At 42.4% G+C, this 25,849-nt stretch overlaps 1 protein-coding gene and 1 long non-coding RNA gene across 2 annotated transcripts; one reads left to right on the top strand and one right to left on the bottom strand.

Annotated features, from left to right (window-relative positions):
* The first annotated feature begins 1,222 nt into the window (after nucleotides 1-1,222).
* On the top strand, nucleotides 1,223-2,406 carry LOC117064577 (kallikrein-8-like). Its single transcript, XM_033178625.1, has 2 exons — nucleotides 1,223-1,515; nucleotides 1,546-2,406. The coding sequence occupies exon 2, from the start codon at nucleotides 1,554-1,556 to the stop codon at nucleotides 2,334-2,336; it is 783 nt and encodes a 260-aa protein (XP_033034516.1). The 5' UTR covers nucleotides 1,223-1,515; nucleotides 1,546-1,553; the 3' UTR covers nucleotides 2,337-2,406.
* Nucleotides 2,407-11,690: 9,284 nt separating this feature from the next.
* On the bottom strand, nucleotides 11,691-23,202 carry LOC117064578. The gene is made up of 4 exons (XR_004429541.1): nucleotides 23,121-23,202; nucleotides 22,411-22,584; nucleotides 19,779-20,024; nucleotides 11,691-11,726 (listed from the first exon to the last, which is right to left on the bottom strand). It is a non-coding gene; the product is annotated as an uncharacterized LOC117064578 (long non-coding RNA).
* Nucleotides 23,203-25,849: the final 2,647 nt, after the last annotated feature.

A 25,849-nucleotide genomic window follows, 5' to 3' on the forward strand; every position in this document is an offset into this window, starting at 1 on the left:
TTTTTTAAATAAAATGCTTTCTAAAAATGAGAGGAGAATAGCTTAGTAGTTTTCTACAATGTATATGCATCTTTAAATGAAGGTAAACATGACAATGGCCTGAAGACTTGGTAAAATGCAGATCCCTAGGCCTGCCTTCCACCACCAGCCCCAGAGGTTCTAAATCCGTGGATCTTTTTAATAAGCTCTCCAGGGAGTTCTGAAGTTTGAGACATATTCACCTAGTACATGTCCTGAGAGTGGAATGTTGGTGATTTTACAGAGTGCAAAATTTTATACTAAATAAAGTTATTTTCTTTGCAATTCTTTAATCTTTCTAATGATATCAAGAAAACAGTCCATATTTGGAGATGGTTCATTTTTAACACCTCTTAATACATGTATATCTTCCCCGTAACAAAGAGAGAACAGGTTACCAGTTCAGAACTTGTGCAACAATATTGAGTTAAAAATTTAATAAAATTATCACAAATATGTTATTTTTCTATGTGTGGTAACTGATAATAATTTAATATTAACACTAGTGATACAAAGTTTCTCTTAAAAATTAATGTAATGGACTTGACTAAAAAACTATTATAATAATACAGGTGAAACAGATATGACAAAAATTCTAATTGCGATAAAGCAAATGACTGAAGTTTAGAAAACACAACCCAGAAAGAAAGATTCTGGTTCAGATTGTCCCAAGTCTCCCTTCCAAGTTCACCTTTCACTACTCCACGGATCCTCATGCAGATTTCCAGCTCCTTGAGCAAGCCTTGCACTCTCACGGGTCTGGCCCTGTGCTGCTCTTTCCACTTCCTGAGTCTCCCTTATCTCCGCCTCATCCTGACCTCAGCTGGTTCTGTTCTGTGAAATGATTTTGTCAATGTAGAGAAGATATAAAGGTCTGGCTCTTTAAGAAATCAGAGGGTGGGGCAGCAGCCCCTCCTCCCACAAAAGATCAAGCTCCAAGCTGCTCCTTTTAAAAGTACTTAGAATTTAGCCCCCAGCTTCCTCCTCCCTCACACCCAGGAATCCAGGCCCCCAGCCCCTCCTCCCTCAGACCCAGGAGTCTGGGCCTCCAGCCCCTCCTCGCTCAGACCAAAAAGCCCAGGTCCCAGCCCCTCCTCCCTTAGATTTAGGAGTCCAGGTCCCCAGCCTCTCCTCCCTCACACCCAGGAATCCAGGTCCCCAGCCTCCTCCCCTCTCAGAACTAAAGTCTTGGCCCCCAGCCCTTTACGTTTCAGATCCTAGAGTCTCAGCACCGAGTCCTTCCTCTCCCTGGCCTCAGAAGTCTGAGATTCCAGCCCCTCCTCCCTCAAGATTTCACATTCAGCCCCCTCCGCCCCTTCTCACTCACACCCAGTGTTCCAGTTCCCAGAAGCTCCCCAGGCTCTAGTGCAGGAGGAGGAGGAGCAGGAGGCGGAGATTCCCAGTTAAAAGTCTCCAAAATCGAGCTAAAAGCCTCCAGAATCGTGTACCAGGCAGCAAGAACTGAAGTACTGGGGCCTCTCCACTGGGTCCGAATCAGTAGGTGACCCCGCCCCTGGATTCTGAAAGACCTCACCATGGGACGCCTCCGACCTCGTGCAGCCAAGACGTGGATGTTCCTGCTCTTGCTGGGGGAAGCCTGGGCAGGACACTCCAGGGCACAGGAGGACAAGGTGCTGGGGGGTCAGGAGTGCCGACTCCATTCGCAGCCTTGGCAGGCAGCCTTGTTCCAGGGCAAGCAACTACTCTGTGGCGGTGTCCTTATAGGTGGCAACTGGATCCTTACGGCTGCCCACTGTAAAAAACCGAAATACACAGTACGTCTGGGAGAACACAACCTACACAATAAAGATGGCCCAGAGCAAGAAATACCTGTGGTTCAGTCTATCCCACACCCCTGCTACAACAGCAGCGATGTGGAAGACCATAACCATGACCTGATGCTTCTTCAGCTGCGTGACCAGGCATCCCTGGGGCCCAAAGTGAAGCCCATCAACCTGGCAGATCATTGCACCCAGCCTGGCCAGACGTGCATCATCTCGGGCTGGGGCACCGTCACCAGTCCCCGAGAGAATTTTCCTGACACTCTCAACTGTGCAGAAGTAAAAATCTTTCCCCAGAAGAAGTGTGAGGATGCCTACCCAGGGCAGATTACAGACGGCATGGCCTGTGCAGGCAGCAGCAAAGGCGCAGACACGTGCCAGGGCGATTCTGGAGGCCCCCTGGTGTGTAATGGTGCACTCCAGGGCATCACATCCTGGGGCTCAGACCCCTGTGGGAGGTCCGACAGACCTGGTGTCTATACCAACATCTGCCGCTACCTGGATTGGATCAAGAAGACCATAGGCAGCAAGGGTTGATTCTAGGATAAGCACTAGATCTCCCTTAATAAACTCGCAGCCATCTCTGGTTAAAAAAAAAAAAAAAAAAGAAATCAGAGGGTGGGGTGGGAGGTTACGAAACATGTATTCCCTTGAAAAAAGAGCCCTGAGTCAGTGAGATAAGAATAGCCAGAAGAGCAGTTCTACATCTAGGAATGTATTTGGGGGTAATAATCAGAGGAGCACACAAATGATTGTGGGCATTGACATTTCTTGCCATGTGATATATAATAGCAATATACTAAAATTATCCATGTCCAATAACAGAAGACTGGTTAAATAATATAATCCCTTACATAAAAGAACCATGGTTTATTTTACCAATAAAATCCATACATTTAAAGCATGTTTTATGATAAGGCGGAAATAGTCAAGGATGTAATAGACACTTTGATTTTCTCCCCACCATTCAGTTCATTCTTTCTGTTTTACATGGCCACAAAATATTTGGAGAGATTGAACTCATCTCCAAAAGGGCTCTAATTTCTCTAAGCTGGTGGTTCTCAAAGTGTGGCCTCTGGACCAGCAACCTTAGCACCACCTGGAAGCTTGTTACAAATACAAATTATTGGGCACCATCTTGATCTACTAAACCAGAAACACTGGAGGTGGAGCCCAGAAACCCACGCTTTAACACGCCTTCAAAAGGATGCTGATGTGTGGTCAAATTTAAGAACCATGGATCTAGGCCATCTTGGTAAACCAATCTCTTACAGCTTGGTTCGGGAATGAGCACATTACTCAACAGGGGCCAAAGAGACATGAAGGACAATTTGCTGGGAACTTCTGGGAAAGGTTTTTCCATGCTTAAGGGAGTCAATAGGAAGAAACAGCCCTTCTTCTCCTGGCCTCCTTTGTGTACAGATGTGATGTCTGGGATTGCTGAAGCCACGTTGCCTCATTAAATTAAAGCAGAAACTGATGGAGGAGAAGATAATGGAGCTGAGAGACACAAAATGGAGGCAGAGGCACTGGGTTAAGGGAATCCTAAATTCTATGCTACTTCTGGATTTTCAGTAATGTAAGCTAATCTCTTTCTTCATTTTAATCCCAGTTTGAGTTGATTATTTCATCACTTGTAGTTACAAATTTTCATCTGCTACACGATGTAATACCAAGCTTTAAACACATATATAGGGAAAAAATACTGGAAGAAAAGATATTTAACATATAAATCATTGTTTTATCTAGGTCAAAGGGTTATAAAACAGGGTTATTTTCCAGTATGTTTACAACTTTTTAATAATAATTACTTTTATAACCATAAAATATATTTAAAAATAATAGTTGGAGGAGGTTATTTTAAACGTGTTACTTTTAAAAGAGAGTCAAGAACCACTAAAACAACAGAAGAGATCATGAAGACAAGTAGTATGGGACCCTGGGCAGATGGCAAACCAAAGGAACCAAGAATACAGAGTACTCAGAATTAGTAGCAGTGAGGTGTTAAAGAGATAATTAACACTTATATTCCAAATAGCAGCTGAATATAAATGAGAACAGATGGGGCTCAATAGCTATGAAAAGACCCAGGGCAGCACAAAGATAAACAAGCAAATATTTAGAGAAAAGAGATTTATAATTAGGAGCACTGTGCTCAATTTGTGCCAGAGGTTTCATTTCCTTTAACCCTTGCTCCAACTCAGTTATTCCAGGATTTATGACAATTAGCTACCTATATTCCTAGTATCTATCGCTTATTATACCTAACAAGTATTACATGCTTACTATATACCAAACACTGAATATATATTATCTCACTTAATTCTCTTTGAGGTAGGTACTATTCAGGTTAGGTTGCTAAAGCTTAGAGTGGTTAGCGCCTTATCCAAATTTACATATGTGGAAAATGATGAAGCTGAAATTTAAACTGTTCTGACTCCAGAACCTGCCTGCCTGCCTCTATGCTACCATGGCAACCAACAAATGTTTGCGGAATAATAAATGTCATTGTACACATTACCTTGCTTTATGTGCTACTGTCAAAATAAACACTTCAAAGCCTTCTCACTCTTTGTTATCTGTGAAACCTAAACAATTGCATTGTCAGAGACAAATGCAATTATTGAATGGGCACCCCTGATGAAAGACCATTTAGAGCCTCCCAAAGGACAGAAGAGAGAACACCTGAAGCTTGGAGCTCTGGACAGACAGTAAGTTAGATAAATATATTTTCAGGGTTCAGAGTTAGTGAGCTCCAATGAGGGATCACCTATCATTTCATGGACATGATGAGAATTACCTAGAAAGGACTGAAAGAATCTCAGCCTGCAACTCAAGCCCTGTTTATTGATGGGTACTACTTAAGGAGTAAATTGAACCAGATCAAGAGAAGCTGAAAAAAAAAGGATATCTGTCTAAACAGAAAAGCAACTCAAAAAAAAGAGTGAAGATTAATGGGGTAGACAGATGCATCATTAACCTATTCTCTCCCTAGATGCAGTTGTCCCACTAGCAGCTCCTTTCCAAGAGGACAGATTCTGAATGAAGCCACTGCACTCCAGCATGGGTGACAGAGCACGACTCCACCTCAAAAAGAGAAAAAGAGAGCGAAGCATTATGGTAACCACACGAAGCTCAGAGGGAGCTAGTGCATCCTGGGCCCCCGCTTCCTTATATCTAATGAGACTTGGCTGTCTTTTTCGAGTGTACCCCCAGCCTGGGGTACAGCACTAGGAAAGAAAGCCTAGCCAGAGAAGCTTTCACAGTTTCATTGTTACTACTCTGAAAAACAATATGGATGACATGGTACTACCAGTTTCCCTGGCTCCAGCAAAGTTGGTGCTTGAAGCCACATCCACTATAATTGTCACTGAAAGCTACTTGGAGACAGAGCCTGCTCTTGGCTGAGACATGCAGAGAAGGAACAGGGCAGAGAAGAACTTTGCTTGTGGGGAAATAAAAAGGTAGCATCAGGACCCTGAGAGCCAGCTGGCTTTTAAACAATTAAGCTCACTTGGGAAAACAAAAGTTATATCTTACTATACTTTCTACTATGACAGTTCTAACTGGGGTTTTCTGGCTTTCTGTTTGGCACTGGGTTTGGCCATTTAGGAGGATGATGATCAAGAGGATTCTAGAATTATGGTAAGAGAAATGAACAATCTAATCTACCTTACTGGATTATAAATTCAAATGTACAGAGACTAGGTGTGTTTTATTCACCAGTGTATACTCACCAGAGTAGGGAATGAATGGACACATGCATACTAACTTTCTAGAAATGTCTTAGAATCTCAGGTTGGAAAGTGACCTGAAAATATCTACCTCAGCCTCCATAAAATTAGGGACCCCTTTTACATTCTTGGCAAGAGTGCATCCCATGTCAACCAGCTCACTAATCCTTTACCTCACTCTAGGAAACATATTTCATATTCAGATGGCTATGTTTTTTTATTCACCCTTACCCTGAAGAAAAATATTTCCTTCTTCCTGAAAATTGGAGCCCCTGGTCCTCATTCTACTCTCTGGGAAGCCAAAAGTAAGTCAAGGCCAAAATATCAGACCGTTTTAACAAGTCATCCCTTTGCATATCAATTGTCTTGACTCTACTCCAAGTTTAATATACCCTGTTCCTTTAACAATGTTTGATATTATTCCAAGTTCCCTGGCCATAGCATTTCCAATATTCCTTAGATCCAACATATGACCTAAAGAATATTAGTATCCAAGTGTTACCCAATCAGTTCAGAATGGAGTAGGACTACCCAATCTCTGGTCTGAAGAGTCTTGACATAATTCCAGCCCAAAATGAGATAAGCATTTAGTCAGCAGAAAAGACTACTTAAAAATTACCTATGAATAAGCCCCCTAATGCTGAAACATTTGTTCACTCATTCAGCAAGCATTTACTGAGGACCTAATACATGCCATGCACTGTACCAGATGGTGAATATACAGAGATCATTCCCACCACTGTAAAACTCGATTATAGGATACAATGGAAGCTACTGAAGGCTTTCACAAAAAAAAGGAAAAATAAATAAAAATTATTTTATCATTACTCAATTCCTTTCCTATCAAATGATCAATATGCCTAGGATCTTCTTGGTACCCATCTTATTTTCATGACCTTTTAACACTCTGGCCCAAGAACCCTCATTTAGTGTGGGGTAGTGAGGGGAAAGGGCATTTGCCTGGATATCAGAACTTGATTCTAGTCTTGGCTTTGCCAGTAATTTGCTTTGCAACTTTAGTTTTATCTATTCCCTATTGACTAATCTGTTCATTAAAAAGGTAGTACTAGATCGCTAAGACTTATTCTGAAATATTTTGTTTATCCCTACAGTAGCTATGTCTTTAAGCACCTTCAGGTGAAAAATGAAATCGCTTTCAGAAATAGGGTGCTCCCACTGTCATTGGTTTTCAAATGCAGCTAATTCCTCCTCTCTTTTCCCACACACAGATATTCCTTCAAGCCTCAAGGATACAGGACATGTTTTTTAACACCCACAATATACAATTTATTACTAAGTCCTGATGTTTCTGCCTCCAAACACATAACTGAAATTCATCCTTGGCCCGGTGCAGTGGCTCACGCCTGTAATCCCAGCACTTTGGGATGCCAAGGTGGGTGGATAACGAGGTCAGGAGTTCCAGACCAGCCTGACCAACATAGCGAAACCCTGTCTCTACTAAAAATACAAAAATTAGCTGGTGTGGTGGTACGCACCTGTAATCCCAGCAACTCGGGAGGCTGAGACAGGAGAATCGCTTGAACCCAGGAGGTGGAGGTTGCAGTGAACCGAGATCGAGCCACCGCACTCCAGCGTGGGTGACAGAGCATGACTCCACCTCAAAAAAAAAAGAAAAAGGAATTCATTATCTTGGCTCTTTAACCCAAGTACTGTGCTACCTCCTCAATGGTCTTCTCACTATTGCCTTTCCACCCTGCAATGCATTCTCTGCACATAGCCAGACTGCTCTTCTTAAAACTTAAATCATGCCCCTCAACCCCTGAGAATCCTCTAGTAACTTCCTACAGCAGCCAAAATAGAATCCAAACTCCTTTCCTTAGCTTACAAGTCCTTTCCGAACTAGCCCTGCCTCCTTCTCTGTTAGCATCTTGCACCTTTCCCTCCCTTGTTCCGTATGCGCCACCCTCCCTGGGCTCTTCCCGTCCATCCCACACACCTAGTTCTCTTATTCAAATCTCTTTGTACTTCCTGTTTCCTTTACTGAGAATGCTCTTTCCCCAGTCCTTGGCATGGCATCCTGCCTTCTCTTTTAGGCTTATGCTCCTAAACAATCACCCCAGAAGCTTCTCCTGACCACTCCATCTAAAGAAAAATCAACCAATCCCCATCTCTCTCTCTTCCTCCCTACCTCACACACATGCATGGATGCATACGCCATATACACATGAACCCCCACAAACACATGATCATGATCATTTATCTGTGTTTATTTCTATCAAAGTACTAGCCAACCTGTAATTATCTTGTTGGTTTATTTGTTTGGCATCTCTCTGCTCCACTAGAAAAAGTTCCATGAGAGCAAGAACCTGGTCTGTCACTCGATTCCCAGTGTTTTGAAGAATATCTGGCCAATAGCGGACACTTAAAAGTTTGTTGAATGAGTAATGCATGAACCAACGAATGAGTGAAGGGATGAATGCCACTCACATTTCATGCCTTTTAATACTTGGATGGGAGACAGGGAAGGGAAGGGTGGAAATGGAAAAGATAAAGGATACTGAAGAGTGATGACCGTGATGGTGAGAGTTTAGGAAAACATGACAGGGAGCAGTAATCAGCCCTCAAAGTTGTACTCAACATAAGAAAGGAAGTTATACATTTCTAACAACCAGGGATGTCCAACCAAGATATGGGCTGCCTTGTAAGTGAGTCAGTCCCGTAGGATGTGCAGAAGAAGCTGTATGGCCACCACCAGGGGTATTGCAGAAGGGATTTATGCATCTTGAGATTGGACTAGGTGTCTTTAAACAATGAGCTTATGGCTAGAGCAGTCCCAGGCCAGCGAGCATGGGAACACTAAACCCCTGCCGAGGAGCTTCCTCCTCCAGTAAATACACAATGTATGTTCAATTAGTTTCTCTGCTCCAGGAGAACTATCTCTTTGTCCCCTCAGCAATGAGATTCTGCTAATTGAAAACACTTCATTCTATCTGCTTGAGAGGATTGGACTAAACTAGGCTATTGAAACATAGCACATCCCTAACTGGGGCAGGGGAGCCACAGTAGAGCAGAAGCCTAGACAGTCTAGGCAGAGGGTGACGAGAAATGCATTTCATTTCAGGCACTATTTCAGAAAGGCTAAAATGTCCAGTCTTTAGAGAATGCATTTCAGATAAACAGTCCTGCCAGTTAGGGAAAACATTTTTCCCCTTCGCCTTGGAATGATTCATTTAAACAATGATAAAAATAGGGCCTCTCCAGGCCCTGAACCTGCTTGTAGGGAGACCAGATTTTAACCCAACAATTTTGCTTCTGAAAGAGGCATTCATTGGTATGTGAACTATGGATGGTAAGGTTAAGACCTAGGCCAGGAAAAAGGAGCACACATCAGAATTCAAGGCAGCAGTAGTAACAGCAAAAAGCAATAACAACAAAACACGGTATGCCAGTCTCTGTGATAACTTCTCTGTCACATTGTCTTCTTTCATACAACATTCCAAGAGCAAGTGCCACTGTGATCCCATTTTACACACTAGAAAACTGAGCCCCTAGAGTTAAGAGACTTGGCCAGGGTCATAAAGCTAGAAAGTCATGGAGGAGGATAGGCCTCTGGTCTGCTTCCAGAGCTAGGGCTCAAAATGAAATGTGTTCATAGATCACACAAAAACTTGTCAAAATGCAGATTCAAATGCTGCAGGTCTGGGCCAGGGCCTGAGATTCTGCAATTCTAACATGTTCTAAGGTAATGCTGATATGCTGGTCCATGAATCACACTTTGAGGAACAAGACTGTAGGGACAAAAGCAAAGATGGCACCCAAATGTACCCAGAAATGTTCTTAATTTACCACTAAGGCACATAAATCTTAAATAAAGGAAATAAAAGCTGGTTTGTTTTTTGGTTCAATTCTCTGCCTTGAAGACATTAGATCTTAAAAGCTGTAACCTACTGCTCACCTTAGCCCAGAAAAGATTTGTCACACTGTTCTCCAACCCGGCCCCTTTTTCCTCTTAAAAAGGAACCAGCAGTTGGCAATACATAAGGAGACAAACACAATTAAACCCCAAAGAAAAAAATCCCACAGCCCTTCCATTTCAATTAGAATCAGCGGCTGTTGGAAATGGGCAAATTTAGAGCTGTAATACCAACGGAAACAGTGAATTCTCAATTGTGATCAAAGGCTTCATTTAGCAGGCTGAAAAGCAAGCATGAGCTTAATTGAACAAGAGAGAGATCGCCTCCAAAGCAGCCAGGCATAATCAAATAGCATTGAAAAATATAATGCCTCAGATGGAGAGGAATTAGCCCTAGGTTCCAAATGCCCTCGCCTGACCTATAGATCCCAGCTTCAGGGGAGAGAGACCTCAGCGGTTACCTGGTCCAACTTCCCATCTTATTCACTTTAGGCCAGGAATTTCAAAATCTTTGGCTGTAGTGCACAGTTCGAAATACATTTTAAACCCAACCCAGTGTACAGGCACCATCTATAGATGAATCTCTTTAAGTAAAAGCTTCACAATATGATATGTATTTTTTTGATGTGTGAAGTACCTGCTCTTTTTTCCTGTTTTTCAGTGCTCAAGAGCTGTGGAATTGATTTCAAGACCCACTAATGGGCCATGACCCATAGTTTGAAAAACACTGTGTTAGATCATCCCACTTAAGTGCACAACCAGCCCCTTCATCTTACAGGTAAGAGAGATAGACATTAAACAAATGATCACACAGTTACATATCTAAAAGGACAAATTGAAGTGAAAGTAAAAAGGAAGAACAAGGATGTGATGGAGATAACAGGGGGAACTATTTTGGACCAGAAGGATGGCTGGAATGAGTCAGGAAAAGTCTCTCTTGAAAGATACTTTAAGCTGGGACTAAACAATGAATATAGAGTAGCCAGGCAAAAAAAAGAAAGAGGGGTCTCTTTAAACATCTCTTGTTCCGGGAAATGTACAGTTATCTATGGTAACCTCACATGGTAATAGCAGCAGTAGCAGCAGCAGCAGCATCTGCCCAACCCAGATTCATCAAGTTTTACTATTGTCAGAAGCTGAGCCAAGTGCTTCACAAGGCTACTGGAGCTTAAGGGAACTTACTGCCTGGTTTGAATCCCACCTCCACCCTTTACAAGGTATCTGATTTGGGGCCAGATAGTTCAGTTTTCTCATCTGTGGAGAAGGGATTATTCATCGTGTATGCCTCATCACATTGTTACTAGGATTAAATGAGTTAACACAAGTTAAGGGGCTTAGAACAATTCCTGGTGCATGGTAAGTACAAAATAAATTGCTAAATAAGGGGATGTGGACTTGAAATCTTCAACAACTTGCTTCAGGCAAGCACCACCTGTCTATTGGTACCAGAAAAGAAACCCATTTGCCATCCCTGAACTAGCTGGTTTCCAAGAGGTATTTTGGTTTATTTTGTTTTTTCCATAACAGTATTAAAAACCTAGTGGGACAGAGGGCTGAAGTCCTAAACTCTGCAGAGACCTACAGACAAAGGAGACAAGGAGAAAGGGAATGAGTCTGATTCCCTGCTCCTAATTGCCATCTCAGGGCCTGCATTCACCACTATTCTCTCTCCTGCCTGATGAATTTCCCAGTTCAGCACCAAGGATACAGTTGATTTCTCCAGAGAACTATAATAATGAAATTACAGTATATTTACTTGATGCAGAAAACCTCTGGATAGATAGTAAATTAGTGGCCTCACAATGTTGAAAAATCTTCCAGCTTTCAAGAGGCCTAAACAGATCCAAAATGCCAGGTTCAAGTCACATCAATAATTAAAATTAAATTATCGTGCTGAACTGAAAGTCATCTCCAATATAACATTTTTAAAAATGGTTCTCCAAAGAAGAACTCTATCTTGGCTTCAGGGAGGCATCTATCATACACTCATGGAATCAGAGACAAAAAAGCAAGCTGTGTCCATTGTGCACATGCTACAGCTAATTCCCCAGGATGGGCAAGAACAGAGAGGCTCGGCAGGGCATACAAAAACACTCATTGCTGGGGAGAGGCAATAAAAATGAGGAGCGAACTTGATATTTGTAGGTTTACTGTTTACATCCATCTTCCCAATTTGTCCACTCATTGTCTCTGCAAAGTAGGAAAGGCTGAGATTTTCAGTCCCATTATGCAGATGAGGAAACTGAGGCTTTTAGTGGTATAGTGGCTGGAGTCAAGACACATGGCCAGTAAGTGGTGCAGATGGGATGAATATTCATCCTGGAGTAAAGGAAAAATAGGGAGAATGGAAAGAAGTAGAAAAAAGGAAATTGGCATGCCTGTCTTAATAGCAGATGATATAAAATTTAAACACAAAAGACATGTTTGGGACAACTCAGCAAATTCACACAAAAAGAGTAGTTATTAAAATTATGCTTGTGCCTATGCACTCTTGGAAGATGCTTATGATGCTATTATACTGCTATTAACGTAAAAATACTTACCGTTAGCCAAAACTTTACCATGGGCTAAAGACCTGTCTAAACACTTTATATGAATTAAGAATCCTCCATTTAATCCTTATAAAAACTTTACAAGGTAGAAGCTATCATTTTATAGTCGAGACACCCAAGTTCAGAGAAGTAGGTTATTTGTGAAACACACACAGCTAGTGAGTCTAGGTCTGATGGCCACGCCCAAACCCCTAGTCACTTCAATATGCTGTCTTCCTAGAGACCGGGTGGAAAGAGGTGAGCATTAGTTGCACCAAGCTGTAGCAAATGGATGAATCCATATCAACCAAGTATTAAACTGAATGTACACAGTTCCGATGTGCCCCAGCAGGCCCCCTTATTGAGCTAATGAAATGGTAACTTCTGTTATTTACTTGACAAATATTTATTAAGCACCGACTATGTGTCAAGCCCTGTGCTAACACTGGGACTATAGCAGTAAGTGCATCAATAAAACTGTCTGCCCTTATGAAATTTTCACAGGGTACAGGAGCAGATAAAAACAAAACAAGTGATATAAATATTATGTTAGCTGGTACCAAGTGCTGCAGAGAAAATTTAAGCAGGAATGGGAGATAGGAAGAAATTTTTAAAGAAGGATGCCCAGGAAAGGCCTCACTGAGAAAGGTGATCTTTGGGTAATGTCTTGAAACAGATGATGCAGTGAGCTGTGTTGATATCTAGGGAAAGAACATTCTAGATAAAAGGAAAGCAAGAGCAACGCCTCTGCAGTGGGAACAACACAGAAGAGCAGGTGGCTGAAATGGAGTTTTGAAGGAAATGAGGTCAGAGGACACGGGACCAGGACATGTGGGGCCCAAGGGGCCATTATTAGGACTTGGGCTGTGAGTGAGATGGGAGCCATTGGAGGTTTCGCAGAGGAGTGAGAAGATCTAATATCCAACTCATCTTTATATGATAACTCCGGTTGCCATTTAGACAACAGATTCAATGGGCAAGGGTGGGAGTAGGGAGACCAGTAGGGAGGTGAGAGGTGATGGCAGCTCATTACTAATGATTATTATGATATGAGCATGATTCTTTACTTTGTACCAGTACCTTAATATAAATTATTTCACTTAATCTCCATTTAAATAAAGAAAAGGAGACTATGGCTTGTTGAAGTGACTTGCTATGTAGTTTGCTTAAAGTCCTTCAGCAAGTTAGTGGCAGAGCTGAATCTTAAATCTGGAATGTTTTTACTTCTCATGCAGTTCTCAAGTCCCATCTGATCTTCATCTCCCATGCAATTGCCTTGCCTCTCTGACTTCTGTGGGCTCAGATGATATCCAATTGACCGTCATGGCCAGCCAAAGATCCTGACTATAAATATCACTGATAAGTATCTGGTAACCAGCAGACAGGTGGCAGAACCCATACATCACAAGGAACAGAATCCAAAAAAGGAAAAGTCATCATCAAGCTCTGTCCTCACAAGGGCATGAGCCTCCTGAGCAACGCATAACAGGAAAGGAGGGCAGGGGGCTCTTAGAATGTCAACTGATGTTTATTCAGCACTTTTGTATGCTCAGAACAATATTAGATACCATTTCGGAAAAAGAAAGGAAGAAAATTCGCTGTTGTCAAGGAGATTGTAATTCAGTGGGGAAAGAAGACACGCACTTGTGGGTAAGAAAGACAACGCAACTGAGCAGATGAGGTGTCACACACAGACCGAGTGCTCAGGGTTTCAGAGCTCAAGGAATTCTGCGAAGGTTGTGGAGATTAGACAAGTCTCCAGGGAAGGGGAGGAAAAAATCTTGAGAAAGAAAACTTCTGGATCTTTTCCAAAGGTAGTCACCAAATTCTATAATCTGAGTGCTTCTAACCATCTCAGGAAAGCCTTCAAACATCGCCTACAGTCTTGGTGTGCCACACAGCCTTAGTGGGTCTATGTTTACTTTCCACATTGCTTTGCCCCTTTGAGGGTTCCCAAACATACATGCCACCGGAAGAGGGATTTTAATCATGAAGGCCAAGAAGTTGAAGCCAAGCAAGGCTCCTTACAAGATGGCCAATAGGGAATTTAAAACGTCCAAGCTAGGATGGTCTCTAGTGACTGTCTAGTCCAGGGATCAAAAAACTATGGCCCACGGGTTGGCCTCTTGTTTTATTAAAACACAGCCATGCTCTTTCATTGACATATTGTCTATGGCTGCTTTCACACTAGAACAGCAGAGATCAGTCATTGCAGCAGAGACTGCGTGGCCTTCAGATTCTAAAATTATTTATTTTCTGGCCCTTTAGGAAACACCTGCTGACCCCTGTTCTAGTTCAACTCCTTTATTCTAGAGGCATGAAAACAGAAGCCCAGAGAGGTTAAGAAAATTGGCCAAGGTTATTGGGTGAGTTCAAGTGTTGTCCAGCCTAGAATAGGAAAAGTAAAGGGAGAATAGGTCATCCTTCATTCATTTGGTTATGCACTCAACAATTTTTTTATCATCACCGTGGGCCAGGCACTGGGTAGGAATACAGTGCATAATACAGATAAAGCTCCTGCCCTCTGGGTTCCTGTTTGAGGGAGGAGGGGAAAGACATTTTTAAAAGTGAAGAAAATAACTACAAAGTATGCAGACTGCTATAAAAGAAACTAACAGAGGGAAGGGACAGGATGTAAATTGCAGAAGAGAGGGAAATATTTTAGACAGGGAATCAGGAAAGACCTTTCTGAGGAGGTGATGTTAGAACTGGGCAGTGAGTGATAAAAGCCATGAAGAGTAGGTGGAAGGGCATTCATGCAGAGGGAATAGCAACTGCAAAGTCTCTGAGGCAGCAACGAGCTTGGCATGTACAGGGAACAGCAAGTAGGTGCATATGGCCAGAGAAGGGTGATAAAGGACAAGAGTGGTATGCAGTGAGGGCAGAGGTGAGCCAGTTCCTGTGGGTGGTGGCGACTATCTTCTGAGCATATTTTTACTGCAGTTACATCATCACCATCATTTTCATCATCCCCATAATGAGGTTCTAGGAAGCCCAGGAAGGGAACATGTGGTACCTATATTTGCATGCTGTAGAAAGCAGTGCTGGGTATAGTTCCCTCCTAGCCAGGGGCTGCATAGCACTTTCAATGATTGTAAAAGCATAATTCACCTTCCTCAGACCGTGAGACAGACAGCCACTAGTTAGTCATTTGGAGTCTTCAACACCTGGATTTGAATCCCTACTCTTCCTGACCTTGCACAAGTAGCTTACATGTTTCTGAGCCTTCAGTAAATGGAGGCAATTGTACCTACTTCCTTGGGTTGTGAGAAGAATTAGATAAGACAAAGTTGGTAGAGCTTAGCCTTTGCTCAGTGCTTGGTACATGCTCAACAATTTGATAAGTATTTATTATTATTAGTGGGATATGCACTAGTAGAACTTGCTACTGCATCTCAATCTTTGTGTGCCAAAGACACAGAAATTTCTCACTGCTGTCAAGTTGTCAAATACATGGGTAGAAAAACCAAATTCCAGAGAAGCCAAATGACCAGCCCAAGGCAATTAAGGAGAAGGGTCACACGATGACTCAGCCCTTCAGGGCCCACCCAACTGCTCACTACATTTCACCAACACAGCAGCCTGAGTTGTACTTTGACCATTCACCTCCAAGCAAATACCACTGTACTTTGAAAACAAGGGTGAGAAGGGACCAAAGAAGTCCTTTGAACAGCCCTGCAGCATTCAGAAGAGTCCTTATAATGTACCTGCTATATATCACGGGTACAAAGACGAATGGTCCGTGCTCACTGTACCCTTGAGGAATTCACAGGCTTGTGGAGAAGACAGTCATAAAATTATAATCTTGAGGGTAATCTGCCTATCAAATGGAATAATTTACTCAGCTCAGGGAGTCAGGGACAGGAACCAGAGAGAAAGTGACACCTGAGCTGACTCTTGAAAGGTGCTGAGTAAACCAGAAGGAGATTGGCTTGGCTGAGCAGAGAGTGATAAGACTGAAAAGCACAGCTCATGGTGGGCCTAAACCCCTGAACCAAGGAGCTTGGCTTGACGGGCAAAAATGAGGCATTGAGCAGGAAATAACCTGCTCAGAGTGACATTTGGCAAGGTCACTCTGGGTGCAGGCTACAAGGATGTGAGGGAGCAGGACCAGAAACAGAACAACCAGTTCTGAGCCTATGTTGCAAGTCCAGGCAAGAAGCAACAAAGACCTGAGCTATAACCACAAGGGAGGGGAAGGAAAGAAGAGACCGATTCTGGAGCCCCTGGTGAGGAGAATCTGCACCATGTAGTGATAGCGGGATGCTAAGACAAAGAAGAGAGAGAAGAGGCAACTGCTGAGCTGGGCTGCCTTTCACCAAGTGGGGAAATGAAGAGAAAGGGTAGGTGGGAGCAGGGAAGGAAGGCAGAGTTCATCACAGAAAAAGAAGCAATCAAGCATGGTGCTTTCCAATGATTTTTTTTTTCTTTTTTCTTGGTGATAATACTTCCAAACTTCTGTGACAAAAACCAGATGAAATGAGAGATGCCCCAGGTGAAGGGGAGGAAGGAACAGAGGCCGTTCCTCTCCTCACAGACCCAGAGAAATGAGAGCCATTCAACTCCTTGGATCTTTGATCTGATGAAGTGGAAGCTGAGTTCTTAAGACCAGGAGAATGCAGTTTGAAAATTGCTGCTGTAAAGAAAAAAACAAATCATTCCATTAAAAAGTGGGCAACTGATATGAATAGACATTTCTCAAAACAAGATATACAAATGGCCGAAAAATGTATGAAAAGATACTCAAAATTACTAATCATTAGGGAAATGCAAATTAAAACCACAGTGAGACACCACCTCACTCCAGCCAGAACGGCCATTATTAAAAAGGCAAAAAACAATAGATGTTGGCATAGATATGGATGTGGTGAATATGGAATGCTTATACACTGCTGGTGGGAATGTAAATTAGTACAACTGGAAAACAGTACAGAGATTTCTCAAAGAAATAAAAGCAGATCTAACATTCCATCCAGCAGTTCCACTACCGGGTATCTATCCAAAGGAAAAGAAGTCATCATATCAAAAAGACACCAGTACACATAAGTTTATTGCAGCACAATTCACGGTTGCAAAGATATGGAACCAGCCTAAGTGCCCATCAACTGATGAGTGGATAAAGAAAACATGGGCTGGGCATGGTGGCTCACTCCTGCAATCCCAGCACTTTGGGAGGTTGAGGCCGGCAGATTGCTTGATCCCAGGAGTTCGAGACCAGCCTGGGCAGCATGGTGAAATCCTCATCTCTACCAAAAATGCAAAAAAAAAAAAAATTAGCCGCATGTGGTGCCATGCACCTGTAGTCCCACCTACTTGGGAGGCTGAAGTGGGAGGATCCCTTGGGCCCAGGAGGCGGAGGTTGCAGTGAGCTGAGATTGCACCACTGCACTCCAGCCTGGGTGACAGAGCAAGGCCTTGTCTCAAAAAACAGAAAGAACTAAAAAAGAAAATGTGGTATATGCACACCATGAAATACTATTCAGCCATACAGAAGAATGAAATAATGTCCTTTGCAGCAATCTGGAGATAGTGGCTATCATTCTAAGTGAGTAACTCAGGAATAGAAAAACAAACACCGCATGTTCTTACTTATAAGTGAGAGCTAAGCTATGGGTACACAAAGGCAAACAGAGTGGTATAATGGACATTGGAGTCTCAGAAGCAGGGGTTTAGAAAGTGGGTGAGGGATAAAAACTGCATAGTGGGTACAAGGTACACTACTTAGGTGATAGGTGCACTAAAATCTTAGGCTTCACCACCATACAATTCATCCATGAAACCAAAAACCACTTGTACCCTTACAGCTTTTGAAATGTTTAAAAAGAAAAAGAAAGGAAAAGTAACCTTGTGGTGTGTGAGCCTACAGGAGGCCACAGAGGAAAGGGCCAGGAGCCAAGAGCAATTGCAACAAATCCAAACTAGAACGAGGGCTTTGGGACCATTTTCCACCCTCCACTACCCAATAGCATATAGTCCATCTTCTATCCCTCCTCACAAAATTATGAAAGTGATAAGACCCAGATCTACATTACAAAAGAGGCCAGAGCTTTGGCCCTCTCTGCCCCATCTCTGTAATGGTTCTGTTCCTGAACAGGACCTTGCCAGCCTTTCCCTTCTACTTCCCCAGGCCCACCTTGTTGACTGAAACCACCCCAGATCCCACAACAGTCTGGACCCCTCCGCCGGCCCAGCCACCCCAGCACAGACAGCATGAGAGCTGCTGCTGTGTCTCTGCTACCACTATTCCAGGCTGCCTCTCTGTTTTCCCTGGGCCTGATTATTGTAAGCTGCCTCTGAGGCCCCCACAGGGCTGGGCCCAGTGTTATCTCCTATGCACAGTCACCGCCTTTTTAAAAGGCAATCAGAGGAACTGACTTTAATAAATGTTAACACCCTCAATGTGAAGTCTGGCAATTAAAACTCCTCCCCAGGAACTCTGAAACAGGCCTGTGGAAAATCCCCCATCTTAATAAGCTCCTATCATCAGAGGACACTGAGAGAAAGCAGGGATAAGAAGGAGGCATTAAAACTTTCAAAGGGGAGGGAAGCAACCACGAAAGGCACCTTCCTCCGTTTCTCATCCCTCCCTCAGGGGATCCCACTCCAGGCCAATTTCATCCAACAGGTCTGAGAAGCAAAAACAGACAGTCAGGAAGGCCGCAGGGATCATCTTGTTCAGTGGTGTTTAGATTTTTGGTGCATTAGACTCACTTGGAGGGCTCCTTAAAACACAGATTGCCAGCGTTTAGTTTCTGATTCAGTGGATCTGGGGTAGGGCCTGAGAATTTGCATGTCTAGCAAGTACTCAAGTGCTGCTGCCACTAATGGTTCAGGGACCACAGTTTGAGAACCACTGATCTACCCCAATACTGTCATATTACAGATGGGGAAACTGAGGCCCAGAGAGATAGGAACTTGTTAGCACACCCCATCTGAAAGGATCAAAGCAAATCTCTTGAGAGCAATTCCCAATTGTATGTTTTAAATTCTTTTTTTCTCCATAGAATTTAAAACATTGTGTTTATCAACAGTCATCACCATTGTCACCATTATCCTGAAATGAGACCTGTGATGTCAAAGGAAGAAATAGTTGGTAGTTGGCATGCCAAGTAACAGGACAGCCTGCCTCATCAATACACAGGAAGCCAAATTGGAAAAGAGTTCTCCTAAGTGAGTTCTTTGACAAGATTTCGTTCCTTTCTTCTTCCTTTAGATCACATTAGAGGCAGGTTAGATTAGATTTAGGTCCAAATTGGATTTCAGGGCCCTTAGACATCATTTAGTCCCCTGATCACCCAAACAAAAACACATGCCATCCTATTATTCTTATCACTTATTAGTGTCTGAAATTCATACTTATTTGTTTTCTTGCTTCCCACAATCTCCTCCACTAAAACCCATGTTCATGAGAGAATGGATATTCTCAGTGCTTGGCACTTACAGGCTTTTAATAATTATTTGTTGATTAACTAACTGAATGAGAACCATATTAGCTAGGAAAGGATTCATTAATCTGATGAATTTATTGACATTTGGCAGGGATTTGAGTCCTGAGGCTATATAGTCTGAGAAAGATGTGATCAGGTAGAAGGCAGGAAGGTTACCCTGGCACCAAGATCCCAAGAGGCAGCAGAAAAAAATGTTGTCACAATGGAAAAGAGATTCTAAGAGCCAATCCCAGCCACTGTCCCTTACCCCCGCAACACACACACAAGCTCTCACACATATTTTTGCACATGCCCCACACTCTGCCTCCCAAGAAAAACAGCTTAGCAGCAGAGCTATCCAAATCACACCATAGAGATCCCAGACAGGGGGAAAGATCATCCATTATAATTACCATGTAGGAGCTTTCATATGGCACCCTGCTAAGAGCAGGGAAGCAAGACAGATCAGAACAGACAGCTTATTAAATTATCCAGTGCATCAACTCAATGAACATTTCCAAATGGTTTTCTTTTCCTCTTTTTTTTCTATCCATGAGTTTTTAATGTTTGCTCTCCTTTCTCCACTGTTTAGGATTCCTCTTAGGTGTTCGGATCACTACTTTCCTTCTACTGGCTGCTGTCTCTTATCATCCACCTTCCTGAATCATTCACATAGTGTGGGAGATACAGCATGTCATGTTGCAGAGTGGACTCAGCTTTTGAAGTTAGAAGACCCACGTTTGGTCTTGGTTCTTCTGTGTGATCCTGGGCATGCTATGAACTTGCCTGAGCTGTAGGTTCCTTAAAGTCAAAATAAGGGTGATAGCACAACTCAGTTTGGGGCAGAGATTAGAGGGGATGATATATAGCAGCCCACTTTCCAAATTGCCAAAAGAGGAACAAGTGTGAGCTGCCAGGACTATGTCAGATGGATTTTTGGCCTTTGTCTAAGGCACAAAGTCATTTGGCAAGTGCTAGGAAGAGGTCCTCTGCCTCCGGATAGCTCTACAGAAATGCACCACGCAAGAGCTTTCAAATTGATTAGCAAATATCCACCTTGAAAATGCAAATAGACATGTGAAAAAACACATCTGTCTACCTTCCAGTCATCCTCACTTTAGTGTGAATCTGATTAAAAGCATTCGTTTCCATGAAAGGGCTAAATGAGCCCTGCCTGGATGAAAGAATGAATCATCTGGTAGAGTTTGGACAAGCAGGAAGGAAATGTTTGAGCCTGGGAATACTACAAAAGTGAGTTTGTTAGAATCTGGGTGGCTATAAAGAGAAGTGAAATTCTCTAAGCCCGAGTTTCCTCATCTGTAAACTGAAGGTAATAGTACCTACCTAGAGTCATTATTAGAATTAAATAAGATAAAGTATGAACCACTTAGCATAAGCATAGCACAAAAAAGAACTTAGCGAGACTTAACTGCCACTACAGTTACTAAGAGTAGTAGTATTATTATAATAACATTTATTTTTATTACTACTACTACTAGCTGTCAATAAGCAGTATATGGCCCTCTGAACCTTGTTTGGAAAGATGCCTTTCAAAGCCTCTTTTGTGTCATTAATCTATTACTGTTTAATAAAGCACCTCAAACTTGATGGCCTAAAATAACCATCATTTATTTTGCTCATGAATCTGTAATTAGGCAGGACCTAGGGGAAGGGCTTACTTCTGCTATATATGGCATCAGCTGGGGCAGCTCATCTGAAGACTAGAGGATCTAGTTTCAAGATCACTCACTTACACTGCTTAAAAAAAATAATGGTGCTACCTCTTGGCTGGGACCTCAGCCAAAGATACGGGTTTCAGTTCCTCTTAATGAGTTGATTGGGCTTCTAAACAGCATGGTGACTGGGTTGCAAGAGGGATCTTCTCAGTAAGATAAAAGAACATGGCATTTTTATGATTTAGCCTCAGAAGTCACATTATGTTCCTTCCTCTGTACTCTGTCTGTCCAGGCAGTCACAAAGATGCACCCAAGTTCAAGGGGAGGCGACACAGACCCTACCTCTTCATGTAAGAGTGTTAAGATTCTAGAAAAACATGTGGGATGGAAAATATTGTTGCAGCCTTCTTTAGAAAATCTGCCATACCTCTCAGGAAAGTCTTCCTGAATTCTTCACCCTCACCAGTTACATGACCTCCTTTGGTGTCCAACTTTCTTGTACCACTCACATTACCCTGAAATGTTCAGCACGGTCTTTCTATTTTCTCAGTATCCAAAATAAATGGCATGGAGATGGTGGCAGAAAAACGAAATAGAGATGCTTTACAATTTGATCTTGCTATCCCTGTTTGGACACAGACAGCTCTGGAATATACTTTTATTCATTTAGAACCTTTAAACCTCTCAATTTCCTCATCTATGAAACAAGGAATAATAGTAATGACACCTCAATGAATTTTTTGAGAAAATTATATTAAGCACATCTAACTTCATGAAGCACTTAACTTACATTAGTAAACCTGGCTTTTAAGAGTTAGCACAAAAATGTTAGCTATTATGATACCACTAAGTTGGGATTTGTGACAATTCATACAGAAAATAGATTTTTCTTACCTTTAGAACTTCTTTGTGTTATAATAGTGAAAATTAAAGGTAGAGAAAATGTCAGGGAATGAAGCAGGGAGGAAAGATATCTTAAATATTTATGGCACGGCTCTTTTAAGCCTTTCACGTAGAGGAGATGGGGCTTGTATGGCATCCTCTAAGCTGAGTCCATTTTGGAGAGGTAGTGGAAGGGTGGAAGAGCATGAATGAGTTAAGAAAACTGGGCCGGTCTGAAGGGTCTGAAGGAGTCGCATCAAGGAAAGAGTGCCCTGCCATGCCCAGCCAGACCACACAAAGAAGAAGATGACATTTCAGATGCCCTTCAGCTCAGCAAGTCTCTACTCCTCCATTAGCAGAGGTTCTTTGTCACAAAGAGAACCTCTTAAGCCACAAAGGGAGCTTAATGAAAAGGTGTTGGAATGTTCAAGAAGAAAGGAGATGGGCTGGCTCCACACAGCAGGGAAGGCTGTGTGGGCCTTCTTACCAGAACATTGCCATGGAATGGGATTTGGCTCCAGGGACCACCACGATCAGAGCCTTTCCACTCCAAGTTTCCAATTCCCAATGTCTTACCCTGGGTTAATCAGTTATGGCAACGGGAGCAGGATCCCACAGGATGGGAGTGGCTGCTGTTAGCTCACCCTACATAAAGAGACAACTGTAGAGAAAGAAAACGAGGCAGACTTGACAAAGAGAAGCAGCAGTGGGCAGGGAGCCCTGACATAAAAAAGTCCTGGCCAGCCTCCTCCTCCCTCTCCATTGTCACAAAAACTGCTCTGCACTGGGTGGTGCGATGGAGTTTCAGAGAATGTAATAAGCAAAATGTGTTTATTATTCATCTATCATGTGCCAGACAGTGTGTTTAGCGCTACGGATACAGAAACGAACGGACACTCCATTTCACAGCACAGGATATACTTAGTGGTTAAGAGCCCCCAACTGGGAATGACAAAGATCAGTGTTCAAATTCCAGTTCTACCCCTTATGCATTGTGTAAATTTGGCCCTGTTTCCTCAAGCTACAGTGAAGACTGGCTAATAATTGTGCCTACCTTACAGGTCATTACAGTTCATTACAAGGATTTAACAAGAGAAGGTAGACAGCCCTCACGTGATGCCTTATATCTAGTGAGCACTGAACATACTTGACTGTAACAAAAAAAAAAAAAAAAAAGGACTTCCCTGCCAACTTTACCTGTCAGTGCTAGAAGAGACTGTATATTCTTATTCCAGGGTATAGGCAGATGTCCTGCCTGTTGGGATCCAGCCCCACAAACACCAGAATCACCTAGGAAACCAGTTAACAGTGCAATCCCCAGCCTTGCTCCCAGATTGTCTGATTCGGGACATCAGGAGAAAAGTCTGGAATCTACATTTAAAGCTTCCCCTCACAATCTAAGTGATTTTAATACACAGATATTATGAGTACCAGTGTTCTAGACTAGAAAATTCTGTTACTTAAAGGCAAGGAAACTGACAACGATGGAAAGAAAACAATTCGACTTAAGATCTCACAATGAGAATTACTGGGCAAGTTAGTTTTCTATTGTTGTGTAACAAATTGCCACAGACTTAGTGGCTTAAAACAATATGGTAAAACTATTTTTTCCTAGTTTCTGTAGGTCAGAAGTCTAGGCATAAGATGGCTGAGCCCTCTGCTCTTTGGTCCCAAAAGGCTGAAATTAAGGTGTTGGGCTGCCATCCTTTCTACAGCTCAAGGATCCTCTTTCAAGCTCTCATGGTTGTAGGCAGAATTCCATTTCTTGGGGTTATAGGACTAAGGGCTTTGTTTCATGCTGGTTATCAGCCAGGGGTCACTCTCAACTCCTAGAGGCACTCTCCAGCCTTACCATGTGGCCCCCTCCATCTCTAAAAGCCAGCAATGGAGAATCTTCTCACATTGAGTCCTCCTCATGTTCTCTCATGAATCTCCCACTGTTCTCGTCTTTAACCTCTAGACGCAGATGTAAAGGGCCAATATGTAGTTCAGTGAGGCCCACCCATTTGATTAACTCAAAGTCAGCCAGTTAGTACCCTTTATAACAGCTACAAATCCCTTTTGCTGTACGCCATAACATAACCCTGGGAGTGACAGCCTGTGATAATCACAAGTTTTGTCTACATTCAAGGCAAGGAGAATTTACAAGGGTGAGGGTCATGGGAGGTCATTTTAGAATTCTGCCTACTACACAGGGAATATAATCTAAAACTTAGACAAAACACAGCTTGTCAGTCATGCAGAAGTCACCACCCCTTACATTACAGCAATAGCTTCCTAACTCCTAAATGAACATTTGTACCTCCAAACCAAATAATACAAGAAAAGCTCATCGATGTAAGATGTAGCTTATAACTGTTATTTCAAAGCATTCTAAGCATGTAGGCTGTCGACAAATTGAACAGACACTTTCTTTGGTGTATCTAGGTGAAAAAATGACAGTTGAGCTTACTCACCAACCCTGGCCTGTGTCCAACAAACACAACTGAAATGGAACTTAAACTGACCATCCAAGTCAACCACTCACAAAATCAAGCACTCAAACAGAAACAGATGGGAATGACAAAGGAATCTAACCTAGTACAGGTTGAGTTTATTTTGTCTGAAATGCTTAAGACCAGGAGCATTGCAAATTTTGGATATTTTTTATTTTGGAATGTTCACATTATTACCGGTCTCCCTAATCTGAAAATACTCCCATGAACATTTCCTTTGAGCATCATGTCAGAATTCCACAAGTTTTGAATTTTGGAGCATTTCAGATTTCAGATTTTTGAAGTAAGGATACTCCATCTGTACCTCCTGTGTACTTAGCACAATCTTTGTACATTATCTTATTTAAGAGTTAAGACAGTCTCATGAAATAGACATTATTATTCCTATTATAAATAAAGAATATGAGATCTTTGGGGGGAAAAAATTACAAGTAGCAAGAAGTAGCACCAGGATCAAACCTAGGTCAGGTCAGTCTCACTTCAAACTACATATTCTATCCACAGATCCAATATTAATAAATGTTGGTTATTTTCTCTATTACCTCAACCATACAATATATTTTTAAGACAAACAAAAAATCTACACCAGCAAAACAAGGCAGTGTCCCTCATGCAGTCTTAAAAAATAATGAGAGCTACATTTTGTTCCTGCCCCAAGTAAAACTAAATCTTTCCAACAGTGTCAGATGTATTACTAATTACACAATTACATTATGCAGTCGTGCTTGTAATAAAATTCTTGGAGTGCTTTTAGTAAATTCAACTTTGGAGAAAATAATGACTTGCTTTAGAATTATTTACTAAATTAAGCAATTCTTTACTCAACATTGTTTTTAATAATTCAAGTACAGGATGTTTTATTATGAACATTTTCTAAAACAAGTTTAAAAATAATTTCATTTTTATGAGTATGAGCATGGTTGTTCCAGTAAGGTATTTTTAAAAAATATTTAATAGCGGCCAGGCGCGGTGGCTCAAGCCTGTAATCCCAGCACTTTGGGAGGCCGAGACGGGCGGATCACGAGGTCAGGAGATTGAGACCATCCTGGCTAACACGGTGAAACCCCGTCTCTACTAAAAATACAAAAACTAGCCGGGCGAGATGGCGGGCGCCTGTAGTCCCAGCTACTCGGGAGGCTGAGGCAGGAGAATGGCGTAAACCCGGGAGGCGGAGCTTGCAGTGAGCTGAGATCCGGCCACTGCACTCCAGTCTGGGCGACAGAGCGAGACTCTGTCTCAAAAAAAAAAAAAAAAAAAAAATATTTAATATTCCTGTTTTGCCAGACAGTGAAAGGTTTTTCACACTTTCCATGATTCTTTCAACTGGAATGCATCTCCCTCCTGCCCCCAGGGCTGACAGAGTTGGGGAAGAAAAGCCACAATGTCATTTATATCACTCAGCAGGTTACCACAGACGTTTGCAAATTCTTG

This window comes from Trachypithecus francoisi, unplaced genomic scaffold (genome assembly GCF_009764315.1).
Source record: "Trachypithecus francoisi isolate TF-2019V2 unplaced genomic scaffold, Tfra_2.0 Lachesis_group2, whole genome shotgun sequence".
NCBI classification, from domain to species: Eukaryota; Metazoa; Chordata; class Mammalia; order Primates; family Cercopithecidae; genus Trachypithecus; species Trachypithecus francoisi.

What these genes read in the sequence shown, in the direction of transcription:
- LOC117064577 (XM_033178625.1), top strand. Translation starts at nt 1,554, where the DNA reads ATGGGACGCCTCCGACCTCGTGCAGCCAAGACGTGGATGTTCCTGCTC.